This window comes from Denticeps clupeoides, chromosome 15, assembly GCF_900700375.1.
Source record: "Denticeps clupeoides chromosome 15, fDenClu1.1, whole genome shotgun sequence".
Lineage (NCBI taxonomy): Eukaryota > Metazoa > Chordata > Actinopteri > Clupeiformes > Denticipitidae > Denticeps > Denticeps clupeoides.
In genome coordinates, this window is record NC_041721.1 from 3194934 (window position 1) to 3217482 (window position 22549).

General features: G+C 49.6%; 1 protein-coding gene and 1 long non-coding RNA gene across 6 annotated transcripts; one reads left to right on the forward strand and one right to left on the reverse strand.

The window, feature by feature from the left end:
* nrf1 (nuclear respiratory factor 1) lies at positions 1–14527 on the forward strand. Of its 5 annotated transcripts, none has more exons than XM_028954799.1 (11): positions 1–115; positions 1030–1271; positions 1358–1472; positions 6411–6537; positions 6717–6857; positions 7921–8079; positions 9065–9271; positions 10490–10591; positions 10686–10867; positions 11151–11272; positions 13719–14527. In XM_028954799.1, exons 2-11 carry the CDS (start codon positions 1052–1054, stop codon positions 13877–13879), a joined length of 1536 nt encoding a protein of 511 aa, XP_028810632.1. In that variant the 5' UTR covers positions 1–115; positions 1030–1051; the 3' UTR covers positions 13880–14527. The 5 variants fall into 5 exon arrangements, with proteins under 5 accessions (XP_028810632.1, XP_028810633.1, XP_028810634.1 ...); XM_028954800.1 differs by lacking the exon at positions 1–115 and adding an exon at positions 141–932; XM_028954801.1 differs by lacking the exon at positions 1–115 and adding an exon at positions 141–336.
* Positions 14528–16314: 1787 nt separating this feature from the next.
* Positions 16315–19717, reverse strand: LOC114764985 (uncharacterized). The gene is made up of 2 exons (XR_003742568.1): positions 19450–19717; positions 16315–17163 (listed from the first exon to the last, which is right to left on the reverse strand). It is a non-coding gene; the product is annotated as an uncharacterized LOC114764985 (long non-coding RNA).
* Positions 19718–22549: the final 2832 nt, after the last annotated feature.

A 22549-nucleotide genomic window follows, 5' to 3' on the forward strand; every position in this document is an offset into this window, starting at 1 on the left:
GGCGCGGGCTGGAACGAGGCTCGTCTTTGTCCTCCATTACCGGCCGGATCCGCAGCCCGACCGCACGGCGCAGGCCCGGAGTAGCGCAGGCCCGGAGTAGCGCAGCCGCTCTGAGGTTAGTGCCCTACCGCGCAATCTCCGGCGCGGCGCAGCCGCACCAACGCACCCGGCAGCAGCGACGGGCCGCAGGCGCGTGGAGCTGCGCGGCGCGGTGCGGAAATGAGCGGCGTGCTGCGCAGCTCCCGCGTCTCCGCCGCCGCCGCCGCCGCCGCCGCTCTTTTCTCGGGGGTGAAGTTTGTGTCGCCGGAGGAGCTGGAGGCGGTCATGATGGCGACGGTGACGGAGGATGGGCCGATGGAAGCGGATCGGTCGGGCCGGTTTATCAGTTTGGCTTTAGGCGGGACGCGGACGCACTTTTATCCGGTCCAGGAGCGCGTCTTTACTGGGACCATTAACCCGGATATCAGTGGATCCGTGAAACTAAACCAGTTTAAGCACCAAATCCTCCCGGTGTTACCGGGGCCCGTTTACACACACACACACACACACACACTGGTGCGTTTATTTTATCAAACATAATTTTCACGCTTGAGCGGACTGTCCCGCGCTCTTATAAATAATACAGAATTCGTTCATATTTATTTGTATAAAAATGGCTAATTTACAGCCCAGCCAGTCTCGTGGAGGAGAAACTTGCTCTTTGGTGCTGTGAGATTTATTAATAAAAAGAAATATGTATTTATGCGTAATAAACGGTCCTTGTCAGTTTAGGACAGCAGAAGGCTGGACGTTGCCGTGTTGTATCAACGAGTCGTACATTATTCGTCCCTTTTGTTCACTTTGATCCTGGTTACTTCAGCCCCCCTGAAGCCCCCTTGCATGCTGGGGGATGAAGACGGGGTCATGTGCTGATCGTCTGCAGGTCGCCGCGGGTTCGGCTCAGTTAGAATTTACTCGCCTCCGTAAACTTTTAGCCCAAATTATTGATCAATTTCTAGGCGTGTGTAAATGTGTGTTGTTTGCTTGCAGTGTTTGAGGTTGGCGTGTTGCGATGGAGGACCACACGGTGCACCAGACGGAGCACATGACCACCATCGAGGCCCATGCGGTACAGCAGGTCCAGCAGGTGCACGTGGCCACCTACACGGAACACAGCATGATGAGCGCCGACGAGGACTCGCCGTCCTCGCCCGACGACGACGCGTACGACGACTCCGACATCCTCAACTCCACCGGAACGGACGAGGTCACCGCCCACCTGGCAGCGGCAGGTCAGCAAGCGGCCGCCTCTCAGCCGCCGCCGGCTCGGGCTGTGCGGCTTCGCGGTGGACCTGAGGTGTTCTGTGTTCTCATGCAGGCCCGGTGGGAATGGCGGCAGCTGCCGCCGTGGCCACGGGAAAGAAGCGGAAGCGGCCGCACATTTTCGAGTCCAATCCCTCCATCCGCAAACGACAGCAGACCCGGCTGCTGAGGTGATTCCCACTTCCACGCACCACTACATACCATAAACGAGGAAACGCAGTCAATGCGTGGTCACTACTTACTGTAAACAGAGTAAATGTGGTCACTGTGTGGTCACTACTTACTGTAAACAGAGTAAATGTGGTCACTACTGACAATAAGCGTGGTCACTACTTACTGTAAACAGAGTAAATGTGGTCACTACTGACACTAAGCGTGGTCACTACTTACTGTAAACAGAGTAAATGTGGTCACTACTGACAGTAAGCGTGGTCACTACTTACTGTAAACAGAGTAAATGTGGTCACTACTGACACTAAGCGTGGTCACTACTTACTGTATACAGAGTAAATGTGGTCACTACTGACAGTAAGCGTGGTCACTACTTACTGTAAACAGAGTAAATGTGGTCACTACTGACAGTAAGCGTGGTCACTACTTACTGTAAACAGAGTAAATGCGGTCACTACTGACAATAAGCGTGGTCACTACTTACTGTAAACAGAGTAAATGCGGTCACTACTGACACTAAGCGTGGTCACTACTTACTGTAAACAGAGTAAATGTGGTAACTACTGACAGTAAGCGTGGTCACTACTTACTGTAAACAGAGTAAATGTGGTAACTACTGACAGTAAGCGTGGTCACTACTTACTGTAAACAGAGTAAATGTGGTCACTACTGACAGTAAGCGTGGTCACTACTTACTGTAAACAGAGTAAATGCGGTCACTACTGACAATAAGCGTGGTCACTACTTACTGTAAACAGAGTAAATGCGGTCACTACTGACACTAAGCGTGGTCACTACTTACTGTAAACAGAGTAAATGTGGTAACTACTGACAGTAAGCGTGGTCACTACTTACTGTAAACAGAGTAAATGTGGTCACTACTGACAGTAAGCGTGGTCACTACTTACTGTAAACAGAGTAAATGCGGTCATTACTGACACTAAGCGTGGTCACTACTTACTGTATACAGAGTAAATGTGGTCACTACTGACACTAAGCGTGGTCACTACTTACTGTAAACAGAGTAAATGTGGTCACTACTGACAGTAAGCGTGGTCACTACTTACTGTAAACAGAGTAAATGCGGTCACTACTGACAATAAGCGTGGTCACTACTTACTGTAAACAGAGTAAATGCGGTCACTACTAACAGTAAGCGTGGTCACTACTTACTGTAAACAGAGTAAATGTGGTCACTACTGACACTAAGCGTGGTCACTACTTACTGTAAACAGAGTAAATGTGGTAACTACTGACAGTAAGCGTGGTCACTACTTACTGTAAACAGAGTAAATGTGGTCACTACTAACAGTAAGCGTGGTCACTACTTACTGTAAACAGAGTAAATGTGGTCACTACTGACACTAAGCGTGGTCACTACTTACTGTAAACAGAGTAAATGTGGTCACTACTGACACTAAGCGTGGTCACTACTTACTGTATACAGAGTAAATGTGGTCACTACTGACAGTAAGCGTGGTCACTACTTACTGTATACAGAGTAAATGTGGTCACTACTGACAGTAAGCGTGGTCACTACTTACTGTAAACAGAGTAAATGTGGTAACTACTGACAGTAAGCGTGGTCACTACTTACTGTAAACAGAGTAAATGTGGTCACTACTGACACTAAGCGTGGTCACTACTGACTGTAAACAGAGTAAATGCGGTCACTACTAACAGTAAGCGTGGTCACTACTTACTGTAAACAGAGTAAATGCGGTCATTACTGACACTAAGCGTGGTCACTACTTACTGTATACAGAGTAAATGTGGTCACTACTGACACTAAGCATGGTCACTACTTACTGTAAACAGAGTAAATGTGGTCACTACTAACAGTAAGCGTGGTCACTACTTACTGTAAACAGAGTAAATGTGGTCACTACTGACACTAAGCGTGGTCACTACTTACTGTAAACAGAGTAAATGTGGTCACTACTGACACTAAGCGTGGTCACTACTTACTGTATACAGAGTAAATGTGGTCACTACTGACAGTAAGCGTGGTCACTACTTACTGTATACAGAGTAAATGTGGTCACTACTGACAGTAAGCGTGGTCACTACTTACTGTAAACAGAGTAAATGTGGTAACTACTGACAGTAAGCGTGGTCACTACTTACTGTAAACAGAGTAAATGTGGTCACTACTGACACTAAGCGTGGTCACTACTGACTGTAAACAGAGTAAATGCGGTCACTACTAACAGTAAGCGTGGTCACTACTTACTGTAAACAGAGTAAATGTGGTCATTACTGACACTAAGCGTGGTCACTACTTACTGTATACAGAGTAAATGTGGTCACTACTGACACTAAGCATGGTCACTACTTACTGTAAACAGAGTAAATGTGGTCACTACTGACAGTAAGCGTGGTCACTACTTACTGTAAACAGAGTAAATGCGGTCACTGTGTGGTCACTACTTACTGTAAACAGAGTAAATGTGGTCACTACTGACAATAAGCGTGGTCACTACTTACTGTAAACAGAGTAAATGTGGTCACTACTGACACTAAGCGTGGTCACTACTTACTGTAAACAGAGTAAATGTGGTCACTACTGACAGTAAGCGTGGTCACTACTTACTGTAAACAGAGTAAATGCGGTCACTACTGACAATAAGCGTGGTCACTACTTACTGTAAACAGAGTAAATGCGGTCACTACTGACACTAAGCGTGGTCACTACTTACTGTAAACAGAGTAAATGCGGTAACTACTGACAGTAAGCGTGGTCACTACTTACTGTAAACAGAGTAAATGTGGTAACTACTGACAGTAAGCGTGGTCACTACTTACTGTAAACAGAGTAAATGTGGTCACTACTGACAGTAAGCGTGGTCACTACTTACTGTAAACAGAGTAAATGCGGTCACTACTGACAATAAGCGTGGTCACTACTTACTGTAAACAGAGTAAATGCGGTCACTACTGACACTAAGCGTGGTCACTACTTACTGTAAACAGAGTAAATGCGGTAACTACTGACAGTAAGCGTGGTCACTACTTACTGTAAACAGAGTAAATGTGGTCACTACTGACAGTAAGCGTGGTCACTACTTACTGTAAACAGAGTAAATGTGGTCACTACTGACACTAAGCGTGGTCACTACTTACTGTAAACAGAGTAAATGTGGTAACTACTGACAGTAAGCGTGGTCACTACTTACTGTAAACAGAGTAAATGTGGTCACTACTAACAGTAAGCGTGGTCACTACTTACTGTAAACAGAGTAAATGTGGTCACTACTGACACTAAGCGTGGTCACTACTTACTGTAAACAGAGTAAATGTGGTCACTACTGACACTAAGCGTGGTCACTACTTACTGTATACAGAGTAAATGTGGTCACTACTGACAGTAAGCGTGGTCACTACTTACTGTATACAGAGTAAATGTGGTCACTACTGACAGTAAGCGTGGTCACTACTTACTGTAAACAGAGTAAATGTGGTCACTACTGACACTAAGCGTGGTCACTACTGACTGTAAACAGAGTAAATGCGGTCACTACTAACAGTAAGCGTGGTCACTACTTACTGTAAACAGAGTAAATGCGGTCACTACTGACACTAAGCGTGGTCACTACTTACTGTATACAGAGTAAATGCGGTCACTACTGACACTAAGCATGGTCACTACTTACTGTAAACAGAGTAAATGTGGTCACTACTAACAGTAAGCGTGGTCACTACTTACTGTAAACAGAGTAAATGTGGTCACTACTGACACTAAGCGTGGTCACTACTTACTGTAAACAGAGTAAATGTGGTCACTACTGACACTAAGCGTGGTCACTACTTACTGTATACAGAGTAAATGTGGTCACTACTAACAGTAAGCGTGGTCACTACTTACTGTAAACAGAGTAAATGTGGTCACTACTGACAGTAAGCGTGGTCACTACTTACTGTAAACAGAGTAAATGCGGTCACTACTGACAATAAGCGTGGTCACTACTTACTGTATACAGAGTAAATGCGGTCACTACTGACACTAAGCGTGGTCACTACTTACTGTAAACAGAGTAAATGCGGTAACTACTGACAGTAAGCGTGGTCACTACTTACTGTAAACAGAGTAAATGTGGTCACTACTGACAGTAAGCGTGGTCACTACTTACTGTAAACAGAGTAAATGTGGTCACTACTGACACTAAGCGTGGTCACTACTTACTGTAAACAGAGTAAATGTGGTAACTACTGACAGTAAGCGTGGTCACTACTTACTGTAAACAGAGTAAATGTGGTCACTACTAACAGTAAGCGTGGTCACTACTTACTGTAAACAGAGTAAATGTGGTCACTACTGACACTAAGCGTGGTCACTACTTACTGTAAACAGAGTAAATGTGGTCACTACTGACACTAAGCGTGGTCACTACTTACTGTATACAGAGTAAATGTGGTCGCTACTGACAGTAAGCGTGGTCACTACTTACTGTATACAGAGTAAATGTGGTCACTACTGACAGTAAGCGTGGTCACTACTTACTGTAAACAGAGTAAATGTGGTAACTACTGACAGTAAGCGTGGTCACTACTTACTGTAAACAGAGTAAATGTGGTCACTACTGACACTAAGCGTGGTCACTACTGACTGTAAACAGAGTAAATGCGGTCACTACTAACAGTAAGCGTGGTCACTACTTACTGTAAACAGAGTAAATGTGGTCATTACTGACACTAAGCGTGGTCACTACTTACTGTATACAGAGTAAATGTGGTCACTACTGACACTAAGCATGGTCACTACTTACTGTAAACAGAGTAAATGTTGTCACTACTGACACTAAGCGTGGTCACTACTGACGGTAAACATGGTCACTACTACATTTAGATTGAACAGCGGCCATTACTGATGGTAAGTGTGGAAACTTGGTCACTACTGGCCAGATGTGCAGTGATTGACAGACATGTTCTGATCTCAGGAAATTGAGGGCCACTCTAGATGAGTACACCACCAGAGTTGGCCAGCAGGCCATTGTCCTCTGCATCTCTCCATCTAAACCCAATGCTGTCTTCAAGGTGTTTGGTGCGGCCCCACTGGAAAATGTGGTGAGTGGGATGTGTTGGTGTGTCTCGTTCAGGAGTCGTCATGAAAATTCCAAGTTGAATGCAGTTTATTGTAAATGTTGTGTATGTTTGAAGCACTAAACATGTTTACTGGTGCAAATACAAAATCCACCCTCTCCTGTTTACTGCAACGCTGCTTATGCTTTTTTTTTTTTTTTCAGGTCAGGAAGTACAAGAGCATGATCCTGGAGGACCTGGAGAACGCCCTGGCGGAACACGCCCCGTCTGGGGGCGAGCTGAGCTCGGAGCTGCCCCCTCTCACCATCGACGGCATCCCGGTGTCGGTGGACAAGATGACACAGGTGAGGGCTGGGCACCAGGGGGCAGCGCAGGAGCAGGTTTCTGTCAGAGCTGGTGGCTTCATTTACAAAATTTAGGTACTTGCAGATAATCTCCAGATATTTTTTGGTGATTAAATAAATAAATAAGACATCTGGTCATGATTTACATGTTGTCATTAGAATAATGTAGGTATTGTATGGTAGCTCTGTAAATTTCTTTTAGATGAATCTAACCCACATGGACTAGCGTTATAACTGTAATATTGAACTGACGTTAGGGCAGAGTGAACGCTGCTAGCATAACTGCAATATTCAGATGATAAGACAGTCTTCAGATCGGGACGTTGTCTTTTAGAATAAATTGAGCAGGCCAGCCTGACCGTGTGGGCGTGTCCCGTGATGTGGATGCTGCCTCTGTTTACTCCTGTCGCCTCAGCAACTTGTGGCGACGATAAAAAAGACCTCTCGGCCTCTGTGGGGGGTGGGATTTGGTCTGAATGGAGGCGGGGCTGGGTCTCTACGGGCAGGCTGGAGCGCTACAGGTGAGACTGGGGCGAGTGTGGGCCTGTAATTACGTTGTTCTGTGTGGAAATCCTGCGTGCTGATTGGCTCCCAGGTGGATTAGAGTGAAGGGGTGGGGCTCTTGACACAGCCACCATAATTAGACCATCTGCTCACATGGCCTGATCCAGGCCCATCAGGTGCTACTGAGCTGCTTTAGATCTCGAAATATTGCCGGTGCCGATCATCTCCTCCCCACCATCGCCGTTCTGTTGATCCCTCCCACCATGTGAGGTGGCGACTGTGACCCTTTTCTCAGTCTTTTTGGGTCTGGAGGAAGTGATTTATTTGCCCCATCTCCAGAGCCGACCTCATGTTAAACCACAAAGTCCTCATCATCTTTTTAATGCGTAACCAGGAACCCAGAACCTCCCATTTTAGAACCAAGGGAAGTTGATACGTTTGTGCCACAGCCCATTTCATGGGTGCTGTGTGTGTATCGGGGCGCAGATTGACTGGATGTTGACCTGTGTGTCGGGGTGCAGGAGATTGATACTGTGTGTGTGTGTGTGTGTGTTTTTAGGCGCAACTGCGCGCGTTTATCCCGGAGATGCTGAAATATTCGACGGGTCGTGGGAAGCCGGGCTGGGGGAAGGAGAGCTGTAAGCCGGTGTGGTGGCCGGACGATATTCCCTGGGCCAACGTCCGCAGTGACGTCCGCACCGAGGAGCAGAAGCAGAGGGTGAGTGGAGCTGGTCCGAGACCTGAGGTCTGAACCTTCACTGGTCTCACGGTCCAATTATGATTTTCAGTGACTCTGTTATCAATGCATCTGTAAAACCCGCCTATCAGCCCAATAACGGAACCTGATACGACGGTGAAGGGTTTAACGTGTATGACGTTTTTTGACGCAAAATAAAATAACGAATCTACAAAACTAATTTATTTATCGACCGGATTAAGTCTTAGATCTGTATAATCTGACTCCAATATAACTACCAAGACTATTCACTTTAGATGGGTAGTTGGAATGAAGGACAATAGGGACTGAATAATTTATAAAGTCAGGGAGAACTAAAGACTCTGCAAATTTGCATTGACTTAACGAATCTTGATCAGCAAAACAGTGGCCAGTTAATAGATCAAGTATAATTAATAAAATAACTTTCTACCATGCGGATTTGCACCGACTGACAGGCTGATCACACCAGGGGCAGGAGGAAAGGAACTCTCTACGGTTCACATAAAATACCTGCTTACGTGCTATAGGATCAAGAAGTTCTTTAAACATACATAAATCTGGCGTGTTGCCATACGATCAGAAAGTTCCCCCTATAACCAACAACTTTAGTTGACAGAATATTCTATAACAAGACTGGAGATTAAGGATATCAATAGTTACATTTATTATGATACATGATCTTCACAGTTCATCCCATGAATTTTCTTAATTCATTCATTAATTATAATTCAAATTAATACATTTCAACTTTGACCTGCCAAGTACTACTTTTTAACCAGAATTAATGCTGCTGCCAGAAAATGACCAAGTAACGTCAAAAAAAATCATTATGGTTTTATTATGTTCTCGTTTGCATTGATTACACGATTAATGTCAACACCCCTGTCTGAGACCAGTGAAAATGACAAATGACACCGGTGCCACTGACCCCTGTCAAGTCTGAACAGGTCACATCCTGACCAGTGTCATTCGGCTTCGCCCACAGGTGTCCTGGACACAGGCGCTGAGAACCATAGTGAAGAACTGCTACAAGCAGCACGGCAGGGAGGACCTGCTTTACGCCTTCGAGGACCAGCAGGTTCCACAGCAGCAGCACGTCACCACGGCGGCGCACAACATCGCCCACCTGGTACCGTCACAAACCGTGGTCCAGACCATCAGTAACCCTGATGGCACCGTGTCCCTTATACAGGCGAGTATAAGAGTTATATATGAGTTATAAGAGCTTAGAGACTTGCATGCATAATGGAATCTTTGTTCCAAATTCTACATTTACGGCATTTACCAGACGCCCTTATCCAGAGCGACTTACAATCAGTAGTTACAGGGACAGTCCCCCCCTGGAGACACTGAGGGTTAAGTGTCTTGCTCAGGGACACGATGGTAGTAAGTGGGATTTGATCTTCTGCTTCATAGGCGAGTGTGTTACCCACTAGGCTACTACCACCCTAGCGTTCCGTCTACATAAATTTGAAACATTCAAGCTGAGCAGCTCTGGAATCGGATTTGTCCCAAACATTTTAAACCAAACTTTCCTAATATCAAACAAAAAATACGACGTTGAAATGTAAAACAAGAGGTCGGAATTTTGACTATACATTGTTCTCTTTTTCATTTTCGCTTGTGAGATTTTCAATTTTGCTGCTTTTGCAGTTAAGTTGCTCCGCCCCCTTTTACGTTTACGCTGCGGTTTCATTCGGTTGGGCTTCTGGCACAATTCTCTCGTGTGGACGGGGCTCGCGACTCTTGAGGCATGGTGCCCGCAATCATCTGTAGCCTCACAATTTAGCCTTACTTGGCATATGAATGTTTTGTGTGCTGATAAATCATATTTCAGCCGTTTGCGGTCATATATGGAATGAGGTTTGTGCACACGATCAGCAGCACGACGAACCATTTTTAAGTACCGATCACGTACGCCGATGATGATGTGATCCAAGTGTGACGGATTTAACCGCTGTCGCTGCTCTGCGTGTTCCGGGGAATGGGGCTGTCACTCAAATGCCTGCTGGCCAATGAGGCGAAGCCCCGCCCACACGAGAGAGCTGTGCAACCGAATCCTCAAGCAGCATAAACGCAAAATGGGGCGGGGCCAGCAGTGACGCCATTAAAGCGAGCAGTTGTCAAAATTCCAACCTCTCGTTTCACATTTCAACGTCTTATTCTCGTCCATAAGCAGCTTCATGACGGAGGACATGGGAGAACGTAGCATTTCTATAGGTGCCCCGCCCAGTTTAATTGGCCAGCGCAGGAGCACCTGCCTGTAGTGTTTTGTACCTCCTGTTGACTCTGCGTCTTCCTACGACTCTGTACGGAGACACACACACACACACACACACACACACACACACATACACATACCACACACACACCAGCCTGGAGTTTAATTCATGACCTGATGTGTGTGCAGGTGGGCACCGGTGCCACGGTGGCGACACTCGCCGACGCTTCTGAACTGCCAGGAACCGTGACTGTTGCTCAGGTCAACTACTCCACGGTGACCGACGGGGAGGTACGTACACACACACACACACACACACACGCTGTACTGTATAATACTCAATGATGATGAGCGCACTTATCAACACGCTGGTCACTTCACGCAGGTAACCTCTCTGTTGTCGGGCCAGGTGGAGCAGAACTGGGCCACGCTGCAGGGCGGGGAGATGACCATCCAGACCACTCAGGCGTCGGAGGCCACGCAGGCCGTGGCGTCGCTGGCCGAGGCCGCCGTGGCCGCTTCCCAGGAGATCCCGCAGGGGGCGACCGTAACCATGGCGCTGAACAGGTAGTAAACAGCGACGGGGCTCGCGCCGTCCTCCCGGGAGCTCATTACCCGGACTCACCTGAGCCCCACCCCTTACACACACACACACACACACACACACACACACATACATGCCAATTAGACCGAGCGCTTCCCAGTGTGAAGGCGTCCCTTACAGCTGCACCTCGGTGTCACGCTGCCACTAGGTGTCGCTAGTTAGAAATGTGCTGTGTCTACACACTGTCTGTCTGTGTATATAATTGGTGTGTGTGTGTGTGTGTTTGTGTGTGTGTTCGTATTGCAGTGAAGCTGCAGCCCATGCGGTGGCTACGCTGGCAGAGGCGACGCTGCAGGGCGGCCAGATCGTGTTGGCGGGAGAGACGGCGGCCGCAGTCGGAGCGCTGACCGGCGTGCAGGACGCCAGCGGTGTGTTTCACGTCCATGACGTTTCATCTGCACTCGATCGCGCCGCGTGGGCTTCGTGCCCGGGGTGCGGGTGGCCTCGTGGGCGCGGCGCTCGCCTACGGACCAGACGACCGGAGAGTCCCCGCGCTTCACACCCCACTTACTACCGTTGTGTCCCCGAGCAAGACACTTAACCCTCTTAACCCTCGTCTCCAGGGGGACTGTCCCTGTCACTACTGATTGCGTTCTGGATAAAAGGCCGTCTGATAAATGACATTATAAGTAATTTGGTCCTGTCAGTATGACCGGTCATTTATTCTTATGTGGCAGCAGCCCCGTAATCAGAACGCGGTCATTCCGGGGGACATGCCGGCGCCCCCAACAGAAGGTTGGGAACAACTGGGAAAACCATGGGAAAAAAAAAAAAAGGTTACTTGTGGTGTCCTAGCGGTTAAGGACGCGGCCCCGTAATCAGAAGGTTGCCGGTTCGAATCCCGATCCGCCAAGGTGCCACCGAGCAAAGCACCGTCCCCGCACACTGCTCCCCGGGCGCCTGTCATGGCCGCCCACTGCTCACCAAGGGTGACGGTTAAAAGCAGAGGACACATTTCGTTTGTGTCACCGCGTGCTTTCAGTTAATTTGGTGGGGCCTAATTTTTTTGGACTTTGGACATTTCGATTTGGTAAAGTGTGGAAAATTTGGACGCACACACCCGGATTTCATGTCAGGTCATCTCTCTGCATGGCTTGGCATGCGGCTCATGTTGTATATATATACCTCTTGTTGTTCGGCGCGGCCCATTGGCGTGCAGCAGGGGGCGCTGCTCCAGTTTCCACGGCAAGCTCCACTCCTGGGTTTGTTACCGCGACTCGTTACCTGGCAGCTGTGCGGCCGCCACCGTGGCGTGCTGATGCCCGCCGGTAATCCTCGCGTGCGGCGCCCCGCCCGGGGCGTTAACACCCACCTGCTGTTCAGGTGTGACGGCGCGCCCCCCCGGGGGGCGGGGCGGCCGAGTAAACTGCGCCCTTTACTCCGCCCCGCCCCCTTTCTACAGCCTTGCCCCCAATTTGCTTGTCTTTGGTGGACCAAGCGCATAATTTAAATCATTCAAATCAGCAGTGAAAGGGGCTTTATGAAAATGAGTTAAACTGAAGTATTTTTACTTACACGGACAATACTCACTCCAGCCTACATTTGTGTGTGTGTGTGTGTGTGTGTGTGTGTGTGTGTGTGGTGCTGGTTATGGACAGATGGTCTGTGTGTGTGTGTGTGTGTGTGTGTGTATTAGGACGGGAGACCCGTGGCCCAGTGTACTCTCTTCTCTCTGCGTTAATCCGCAACGTGCTTTTATCTTCATTCACACAAACGCATGAACGCGAAGAACACTGTCCAACACACGGAACGGCGACCTTTAACCCAGGAGCAGATCTGCTGCATTATGGGAGATGTCCCTTCGTAGTCACCCAGCCTCGGGCCCCACCCCACCCTTCCTCTAAAGAGCTTTGATCCACTCCATTATCAGAGCGGAGTCTAATCACGGGGCCAGCTGTCAACGAGTCGGTGCTGAACCACAAAACGCACACACACACACACACACACTCACACTGAGCTGCATTAGGAGAATGGACAGGAGTGAGGCGTGTATTTAAACGGGAAAGCTGATTAGCAAGAGCATTAAAATCGCATTTAAAGAAATGGGCCCCCCGTTTTTTTAACCAGTCGCGGTAGTGATGTGATGACGGTGATCAGGTCGCGTGTTCGTTGTAACCACGAAAAATGCGACGCTGGTCTGATTAACGTTCAGCAGTGATGTCCGAGGGTCAGAGGTCACGATTTAGTTAAATGAACAGCCCCGCCCGAAGCCTCCGCACAATTTCCTCTTATTGTTGCCGCTGTGTAAACAGCAGGCACTTCAACTCGTTCAATCAGTCTGCAGCATTTGAAGGGCGCCAGCTACGGCCGCTCTGATTGGCCGCCTCCTCTGCCAGGCTAACGAAGTGGGGAGGGTGCGGCCAGCCATCCGGCCCCTACAATCAGCACCGGGGTCCTTGGAGGGTCCCGGCGGCAGGCGGGACGGTTGCCAGGCGTGCAGGGCGGGGCTAATGTCTGCTTTGCAGCAGGAAACCTGAGCGCCGGTGGTTGCGGGGCGGCTATTTCTGGAGGAGATGAGCTGCTGGAGTCCGAGTCCGAATGTAATCGCCGTGCGTAATCACGTTACAGGGCAGGGCCCTTGAAGTCGGCTGGTCCGACCTCGTGGTACGAGTGTGAGCAGCACAACCCGCCCCGCTCACGACCTCTGACCTCCCACGGGGCCGCCGTCTACTGCTGTTCGTTATGAGCTCTTCGGGGGTCACATCAGGCCATGATAAAACAGTTTCATTTAACGTACATCCGTGGAATGTTGTTCACTAAGCATGTTCTGTAGATGTTTTACTTAATGTAACGTGTGTGTGTGTGTGCGCGCAGGTCTGGTCCAGATACCCGTCAGCATGTACCAGACGGTGGTGACCAGTCTGGCGCAGGGCAGCAGGCCGGTGCAGGTGGCCATGGCTCCTGTTGCCACACGGATCAACAACACTGTGACGCTGGACGGGCAGGCGGTGGAGGTCGTGACCTTGGAGCAGTGACGTGTCCCTCCCCTGCAGGTGCGCAGGACAGGAAGTGGCAACTGCCCGAACAGGAAGTGACCATTTCCGTGAACTGCATGGTGTACATTGTGGAAAAAGAAGAATATTTTTGGACGTTCTGCCTGCAGGGGGCAGCTGGGGGTCTTCATACGTTGTGTTTACTGTGTAAAGAGGATCTTTCTGGGGTTTTTTTTTTTTTAAACTCTGTAATGTGAGGATGTAGCGTATTTAGTATTTATTTCTTAACTCTTAACCCGTTTCAGTAAAGCAAAAATGGAACGAACCAAAAATAAAGAGTGGATTGCTGTTGCTGATGCCCATGTGCCATTTCCATGTATGAGGTCCACCGCGTCTGCGTTTCTCCCAGGGTTCCCCTCAGGCACGTTATTTAGACTCCACACACGAATAAAACTACTGCCAGCCCCCCACGTCCACCTCGCTGGAGGACCTGTCCAGACATCTGCTGTCTGTCCCCTCTTTCTTTATTTTTGAGAGAGATTGAAAGAAAAAATAATTTTTATGCAATAAGTGTTGCTCATCCTGACTGTTGGGAAGCTGATTTGATAGTAATGTGATAATGACTGGAGCTGATGGAAGCTCCGGAATCCAAATAAAATCTGAACTTTTTCAGTAAAAAAAAGAAAAATGTCTCTTTGTCCTTGTCTTTATTCCCTTTCTGTTCGTCTGCCAGGTTACTGGCGGCTTGTCTCTCATTGGTCTGTCCCGAGGAACCAATAGCCTATTAGTAAGCCCCGCCCCCCTTGGCGAATACCATGGTGATGACCAGGCCCCTGTTGCATCATAAGCCGTGAGCCCTCCTCCCCGGTTAAAGCCTGGATTTAAGTCTGCTGTCCTTCTGCTGTGTGTGTGTGGGGGGGTCATCTCCCGGCCTAATCTGCAGCGCTGCCCCAGATTACCGCACCGCGAACCCCGCCGGTGTGTTTTTTTTTTTTTAACTAAATGAAAAACGTCCTCATCGTGGAGGAGGCTGGGGGGGCGTGTTTAACAGGTCACTGTGGCGGGTGGGTGGGCTTAAACGGCAGATGAGTTTTTACAAGTCCCGCCCCCTTCCTACGCGCGTCTCAGTGCAGGTGTCACTCTCGACTCTTACGTCATTACAGGCCACGCCCCTCGACGCCGGGCTGGGGTGGAGTAACCAGAAGCGCCGCAGCACTGCTCGGGAACGACGCCATGGGGGGGACACGTCTTACGGACGCGCCTGTAATCTCTGCTAATCGTTTCTTAATGCACAGCCCCTCCAGCGCCACGCCCACCCACAGCACTCACCCACTCACCCACGCACGACCGACAGCATCCGGGCTTCCAGAATCCGAGGCGGCGTGAGGTCAACGCACCACCGTGCAGGGAATCAAAAAGATGACCACATAAATAATCACGTTCATGTTGACATTTTATTCGTGTTGACAATAACGTGCAAAAAAGAAAAAAGAACAAATAATGATTAAAACACAGGCGTTTTACACGTGCAATTCCAACATGAACGAACATGCGACTTCTTCTGCGTCCCCTCTGATGGAATACACGATGGTCGTTCATTCAGAATTCAGTCCATTATGGAAAATCCACGTTCAGACGGTGGTCGTTAGGAGGCTGGAGCAGCAGGTAATTATAGTCCACATGGGTGAGTGTGTGGTGGGCGTGGCCATCTGTAATCTCTTAATTTCGTGTTTTGGGGAGTGAGTAGTGGGCTTTGAAGGTGGAGCTTCAAAGCAGCTGCTTGTCCAAGATTCAAACATTAAAGTCTGTGCTGCAAGCTCTTACACAGAATCAGTGTCTTGTAATACATTCGGAACAGAATAGAATAACGTGGCTTCTCTCTGTGCGTTGGGTTTTTTATTTTGTACAAATGCTGGATTATATGGACCGAAGTTTCACCTCTGACCCCATCTGAAACCCCATCACCAGCACATACTGGGCAGCATTCAGAGAAACCATCACAGGACTTCAGTTTTCGTACCAATTACACCAGATTGTCAGTTCCTGTTACTGTGAGCTGGGCTCCGTCCATATGAAGTAAAATAAAGCAACGTTACACAAACGTTACCCCGCTGTCACCTGCGACACTCCTCCAATGTTACCCCGCTGGACACCTGCAACATTATGCCAAGACTAGACCAACGTTCCTCGACTGGACACCCGTGACTCTGCACCGACGGTACCCCACCGGACACCCGCTACGTTCGCTAATGTTCAAACAACGTTACCCAGCCGTTATACTGACGTTACTCGACCAGACACCTGTGACATTATGCTAACGTTAGAATTACGTTGCTCCACTGGACACCTGTGACATTATGCTAACGTTAGATTTACGTTGCTCCACTGGACACCTGTGACATTATGCTAACGTTAGATTTACGTTGCTCCACTGGACATCAGCAACATTACTCTAACATTAGATTTACGTTGCTCCACTGGACACCTGCGACATTATGCTAACGTTAGATTTACGTTGCTCCACTGGACACCTGTGACATTATGCTAACGTTAGAATTACGTTGCTCCACTGGACACCTGTGACATTATGCTAACGTTAGATTTACGTTGCTCCACTGGACACCAGCAACATTACTCTAACGTTAGGCCAATATTACTCCACCGGACACCTGAGACACTATGCTGACGTTACCCAGTGGGACTCCTGCAACATTATGCTAACGTTCTACTGACGTTACTCTGCAGACACCTGTGACTCTGCAGCAATGTTACCCCGCTGGACACCTGAGACACTGGTTGGACACATGAAACATTACTCTGACGTCTGGACCAGTGGTATCAGTGAAGCCGCAGCGCTGGTGCTGACCTGGCCTGAGATTGCTTGATTCATGCGTGTTAATTTAAAGAAAAGCAGAGAGATTAGTTTTTCTGTTTGGTTTGCTCCGATTTTGAGTTTATTTTCATATTCATATTGATCTACAAACAGAAGATTCCCTTCTGTGGTCATATTATACTGGATTAATTAAAAATGTAACTCTTGTGTGTGGTTGTCTGGAGTCCTACTCATCTCCAATTTCATCGGCTCCACACAAGACGAAGTCACGTGGTCGTCTCCTCCACGTAGCTCGCCCCTCCTGCTAATCGCGACGGGGCGCAATCTCATTGCTCTAATGCGCCGCGGCCAGGAGTCCGCTCCTCTCAGAGCCCCATTCATCGGGCGCTCGGGCGCGGAGAGAGAATGAAGGGGCCGAGAGGGCTGGAGCCGGGGGGCAGGAGGCCGAAAAAATGCCGTGTAACTCGAGCCCGGCGCCCCATCTGGAGAGGCCCTGCATGGACAAAGATTTCCCACAAGGCACTTTAGCTGCAGACAGTGGCGCTCATTTGCATGCAGGTAGCGGCCATTTGCAGGACCGAGGGGAGAGAACACGTTTTGTGCGTTTGAAAAGGTGAAACTCTGATCACAAATTCTGGTCCCGTCCCCCCGTCCCCCCCACGAGTGATATTACTCGTCGCCGGGGAGCACGGGCTGGATTTACGCAAAAGCAGATCAAGTGGATTTAATCCTCAGATCCCTCTCCTGCCTGCATTACCAGCGCGCTGACCCAATTACGCCGAGCGCGGCGAGGGCCGAGGAGAGCCTTCCACAAAAAAAGGCTGAAGCGTTCCTCCCCCCTCGTTCCCAGGCCGGCCCGGCGGGGGAGAAAAGGCTCCATTGAGAGCGGAGTGTAAGCCGACACCCGTTAACTCGGGCCTCGGAACTCCCCGGGACTCGGATCGGGGGGCTCGGCCCGGGACGGGGTGGAACCGCCGCGTCCTCCGGGACTCGGGAGCTGTGAGACGGGGCGTGCCGGGGCGGTGTTCAGTTTCGCCCCGCCCTTGCACACACGGTCACTGGCTCGGAGGTTCCGCCGTCTCCCCGGGGGCGTCCGGCCCTTCTGCCGCCGCCGCGGTGCCCTGGAGCGGTAGTTGGCAAGTCTAGAACCACCGGATCCTTCTACCTCACCAGTGTGAGTTCTACCATTGCCAAACACCGCAGAAGAGCCGGGCCCTGCGTGCTCCTGAGGAAGTTCTGTTTATGGGAAAACGTTCTCCCGAAGGCACCGGCCGCCGAGGCGATCGATGGGGAGCCACTCGGCTCAGATGTGTGGATGAGTCACCGGATCCATCCCATTTTCTTTCACCTCACAGATCAAGGCTCGGGTTACCAGTACAACCGTTGGGGGGGGGAGGCCACGCCCAGTCCGGCCCCGGGGCCCAATCAGTGCTGATCTCCTGCCTTCTCCTATATTGGCACTACACATAATTGCTCATCGGATTTGCACAGAAGCAAAAATGTGCTAGTGCCAAAATGGGCAAAGAAGAGCGAAGCCCAGAGGCCAGCGGGTGGGCGTGGCGTGGCGTGGCGCAGCGGCACCCGTGGTTCTTTCTCTGCACTGTTTATGGCCCTATGGTAATTCACTGATAGTGTGCTTTCACAGTGAATTCTACCAGTGCCATACACAGAACAGGAGTCAGCATCATCTCACCGCACGCAGGCCCGGTGACGCAGCGGGCGGAGCGGGCCGGGCCGGGCTGGGCCACTGCGGGGCGGCAGCCATTTTGTCTGCAGAGGAATCCTCCTGACCCCCCCAACCCAACAGCACCTGACCGGGCCTGATGGACAGCGATGCACCCCTGCTGCCCCACCCCGCCTCACGCCGCAGAAGATGGAGGCCAGATTGATTCCGGCTCTGAAATGATGTTCTAAGTGATTTTTCAGACGCCCAAATGGCTCCCCGGGCAGGACTCCTCCTGCCATTTCCTGCACAGATCGATAAAGCACTAAAGTTGGGGGGCATCGCGGCAGCCTGGAGCCCGACTAATGACTTTTAAAACATCTCGAATAAAACTCGTTTCAACGTGCAAAAACATGAACATTTACTGACCCCAACGCAGGGAAATGATGAAGAACGCATTTTTTTAATCCCAGTTTGTTCAATTCAAAATGCAAATAAAAATATTAATAAAGCACAGCAATGCAATTTATTCGTTCGGGGGTTTTATTTATATCACGTAAAAATGAAGCTAATTTGATCGAAGCGTCTGACGTTGTAATGCAAGGTCATTCGGGACTCGGGCGTGATCGATTACGTCGTCTTCGGTTTTATATGAAATAAAATTATTTCGTTAAAACAAATGCATTTCGTCATTTGAAACGAACAGGGCATTTCGACTGAAATTTCTGCGTTTTCAAAAGGATAAAATTGTGCTTTTATTCTTCACTCCGTTCCTGCCCTCCTCCCCAAACTCTGATTCCATGTCATCGTTATTTATTCTCTTTTTACGGAATTGTGCCGGTCTAAAAATGCGCGTGTTTACGTCATTTGATATTTATTGCGACTAATTTACGATTAAGAATTTTATATGTTTGAATTCAATTTTATTTATTCATTCAGCAAAAACTTTCAAACGCCAAAAAAGGCAGAAATGTCTGTCTTGTTTTGAGCTCGGTCTCATTTTCAACAAATTATGAAATAAACTACAAATTCAATAACTATCGCTTCCGAGGTTTATTCGAATAATAATAATGAGTTATAGAATCGGTTATTGCTATAATGAACGCCGCTGCTTACCTGCCGCTGCTGGTGATGAAGATGAAGATGAAGATGGAGGTCAAATCAGGAATGAAAGAACCGCGACTTCCTGCGTATCGGATGACGGCTCCATCTCCATTTTCTGCCCTGACCTCCACCTGCCTGCCCGCCTCCGCGCTTTTTACCAGGTGCGCGTCTCCCCGCCTCCCCGCCTCCCCGGCCCCGGTGGCGGCGCGGGGCTCCGGGTGGAGGAGACGGTTCGTCCGTAAGCGTCTTACCGAGGTGGAGCAGAGGAGCGGTAATCCAGCCTCCTCCTCCTCCTCCTCTTCTTCCTCCTCCTCCTCCTCCCTCCGCGCTGCCGGGACGCCGCGAATTCAGGTGCGCGCTTCCTTTTTAAGGCGGAGCGCGGGTGGGCGGGGCGACCTGCGAGGTTGCCAGATCCTCGACGGTGACGGTCCCAAATCGGCGGGACACCGGCCTCCCAAAAACACACACACAGTACGACGCGTTACGAAAACACCGGGACGATTTCACGGAACCCCCCGCGACCTGGCAACCGCGGCGCCCCACGGAGCATGCTGGGAAGTTCTTCTAAACTCGAGCCCACGCTCCACAAAACCAGTTTCATCACAGCGCGCCCGGTCCTGCTGGAGGATCGGGTGGCGCATCCAGATGGCGCATCCGGGCCTCCAGCGTCCTGCACAAAACTTTCACGCCACGTCATTCGTCTCAGCATCGTCTCCGGAGCCCGCTTCTCCCGCCGCCGCCGCAGATGCCCGGAGGGCGCGGGTTTATATGAACCACCCCCCCCCCCCGGGCTACCCAGAGTCCCCCGCGCCGCCCGCGCCCGGCAGCTGCCGATCACCGGAGCCGCGATACCGCGGAGCGGTGTCGGTGCGGGGATCCGGTTTCAGCCTTTTCAGGCGGAGCCGAGCTGCTGAAATCCACCTGATGAGCTTCTGGAGGAGCCGAGAGGCCGAGACCTCATGAATATTTCAGGAATTCCTCCTCCGCCACCTGGCGGGCCGACAATTATTATTACTATTATTATTATTACTATTAATAATACTGTTGTTATTAATATTATCCCTATTGTTATTTTTCATTGCGGTTTCTTCGATTGTTTTATTCTCCGTTATTTTCTGAAATTCCCGGTGTTTTAGAGGACCGCGTCGGAACTATAATTTACCTACAAAAACCAAATTAGGATTAAATTCACATCCGTTTCAGTGTAACGAACGAGTAAAATAAAAACAGGAAATAATGAATCGTGTTCAGAATTAATGAACGTGTTACGAACGAGCGAAATTAAATAAAATCTGATCGCGGCCGAGATCTTTTCAATTGAAATATGAACGCAGCGCACTTTAATTTCAGTTTCTCAACACAACAAATCGAGGGAATTAATACAATTAGAAAACAGAAGTAATAGAAATTTCACAGATGATGTCTTTATATAAACTGTGTGTGTAGAATATGACGACGGTGATGATGCGTTGCTCTTTTTAAATTTAATTACTTCGGAAATTTAATAAACGGGTGAGGTAATATACATGTAACAATTATTATCGATATGAGGAATGTCTATTTATTTGGTGGGGAGTCTGATCAGTGAAAAATTCAGAAGATTAAAAAAACGCGGATATTCGATATTCCCACTTTTAATCAGGAGCTCATTCATTAATAAAGGAGAAACTTAAACTCCACTTCTCCTCCGTCAGCCCGTGGATGGCGTTACACCACACTTGCGAGATCAGTTTCCACCGCCACCTCCACCACCAGTCCTGCACCAACCTCCACCAGACCTGCACTAACCTCCACCAGACTTGCACCAACCTCCACCAGTCCTGTTCCAACCTCCACCAGTCCTGAACCAACCTCCACCAGTCATGCTCCAACCACCTCCACCAGTCCTGTTCCAACCTCCACCAGACCTGCACCAACCTCCGCCAGTACTGTTCCAACCTCCACCACCAACCACCTTCACCACCAGTCCTTCTCCAACCACCACCTTCACCACCAGTTAGGCTCCAGCCTCCACCAGTCCTGTTCCAATCTCCACCAGACCTGCACCAACCTCCACCAGACCTGTTCCAACTTCCACCAGTCCTGTTCCAACCTCCACCAGTCCTGAACCAACCTCCACCACCAGTCATGCTCCAACCACCTCCACCAGTCCTGTTTCAACCACCACCTTCACCACCAGTCAGGCTCCAGCTTCCACCAGTCCTGCACCAACCACCTTCACCACCAGTCCTGCTCCAACCACCATCATCACCACCAGTCAGGCTCCAGCCTCTACCAGTCCTGCTCCAACCACCACCTTCACCCCCAGTCAGGCTCCAGCCTCCAATAGTCCTGCACCAACCACCTTCACCACCAGTCCTGCTCCAACCACCACCATCACCACCAATCAGGCTCCAGCCTCCACCAGTCCTGCTCCAACCACCACCTTCACCACCAGTCAGGCTCCAGCCTCCACCAGTTCTCACCAAGACCCAGCAGAGGATGTACTTCCTGAGGCAACTGGGGAAGTACAGTCTTCCACAGGAGCTGATCCAGTTCTACACTGCAGTCATTGAGTCTGTCCTGGACAGGACAGGATCAGACTGCAGCAGACTGTACGGTCAGCAGAAAGGATCACCGGTGCCCCCCTGCCCTCCATCCAGGACCTGTACCTCTCCAGATCCAGGAATAGGGCAGGGAAAATCATCTCAGACCCCTCACACCCTGGTCACAGGCTCTTTGACCTGCTGCCCTCTGGCAGACGTTATAGAAGCCTGCAGACCAGGACCAGCCGACACAGGAACAGCTTCTTCCCCCCCGCCATCTCCCTCCTAAACAGCTGATACTGCAAATCACAGTTATTTATAAATCACAAACAATTCCACAACTTGTACAATAACACTTACCACATCCTTGCACATTGTTGTTGTTGTTGTTGTTTGTTGTTATACTCTGTACTTGAGAGACACCATCTACCGAAATCAAATTCCTTGTATGTGCTTGCACTTACTTGGCCAATAAATACGATTCTGATTCTGATTCTGCTCCAACCACCACCTTCACCACCAGTCAGGCTCAGGCCTCCACCAGTCCTGCTCCAACCACCACATTCACCACCAGTCCTGCTCCAACC

Bases quoted from the DNA above. Each gene is read 5' to 3' on its own strand.
- nrf1 (XM_028954799.1), top strand. From the start codon at position 1,052: ATGGAGGACCACACGGTGCACCAGACGGAGCACATGACCACCATCGAG. The intron at 10,592-10,685 runs GTACGTACACAC...CACTTCACGCAG, and splicing joins CCACGGTGACCGACGGGGAG to GTAACCTCTCTGTTGTCGGG. The intron at 10,868-11,150 runs GTAGTAAACAGC...TTCGTATTGCAG, and splicing joins GTAACCATGGCGCTGAACAG to TGAAGCTGCAGCCCATGCGG.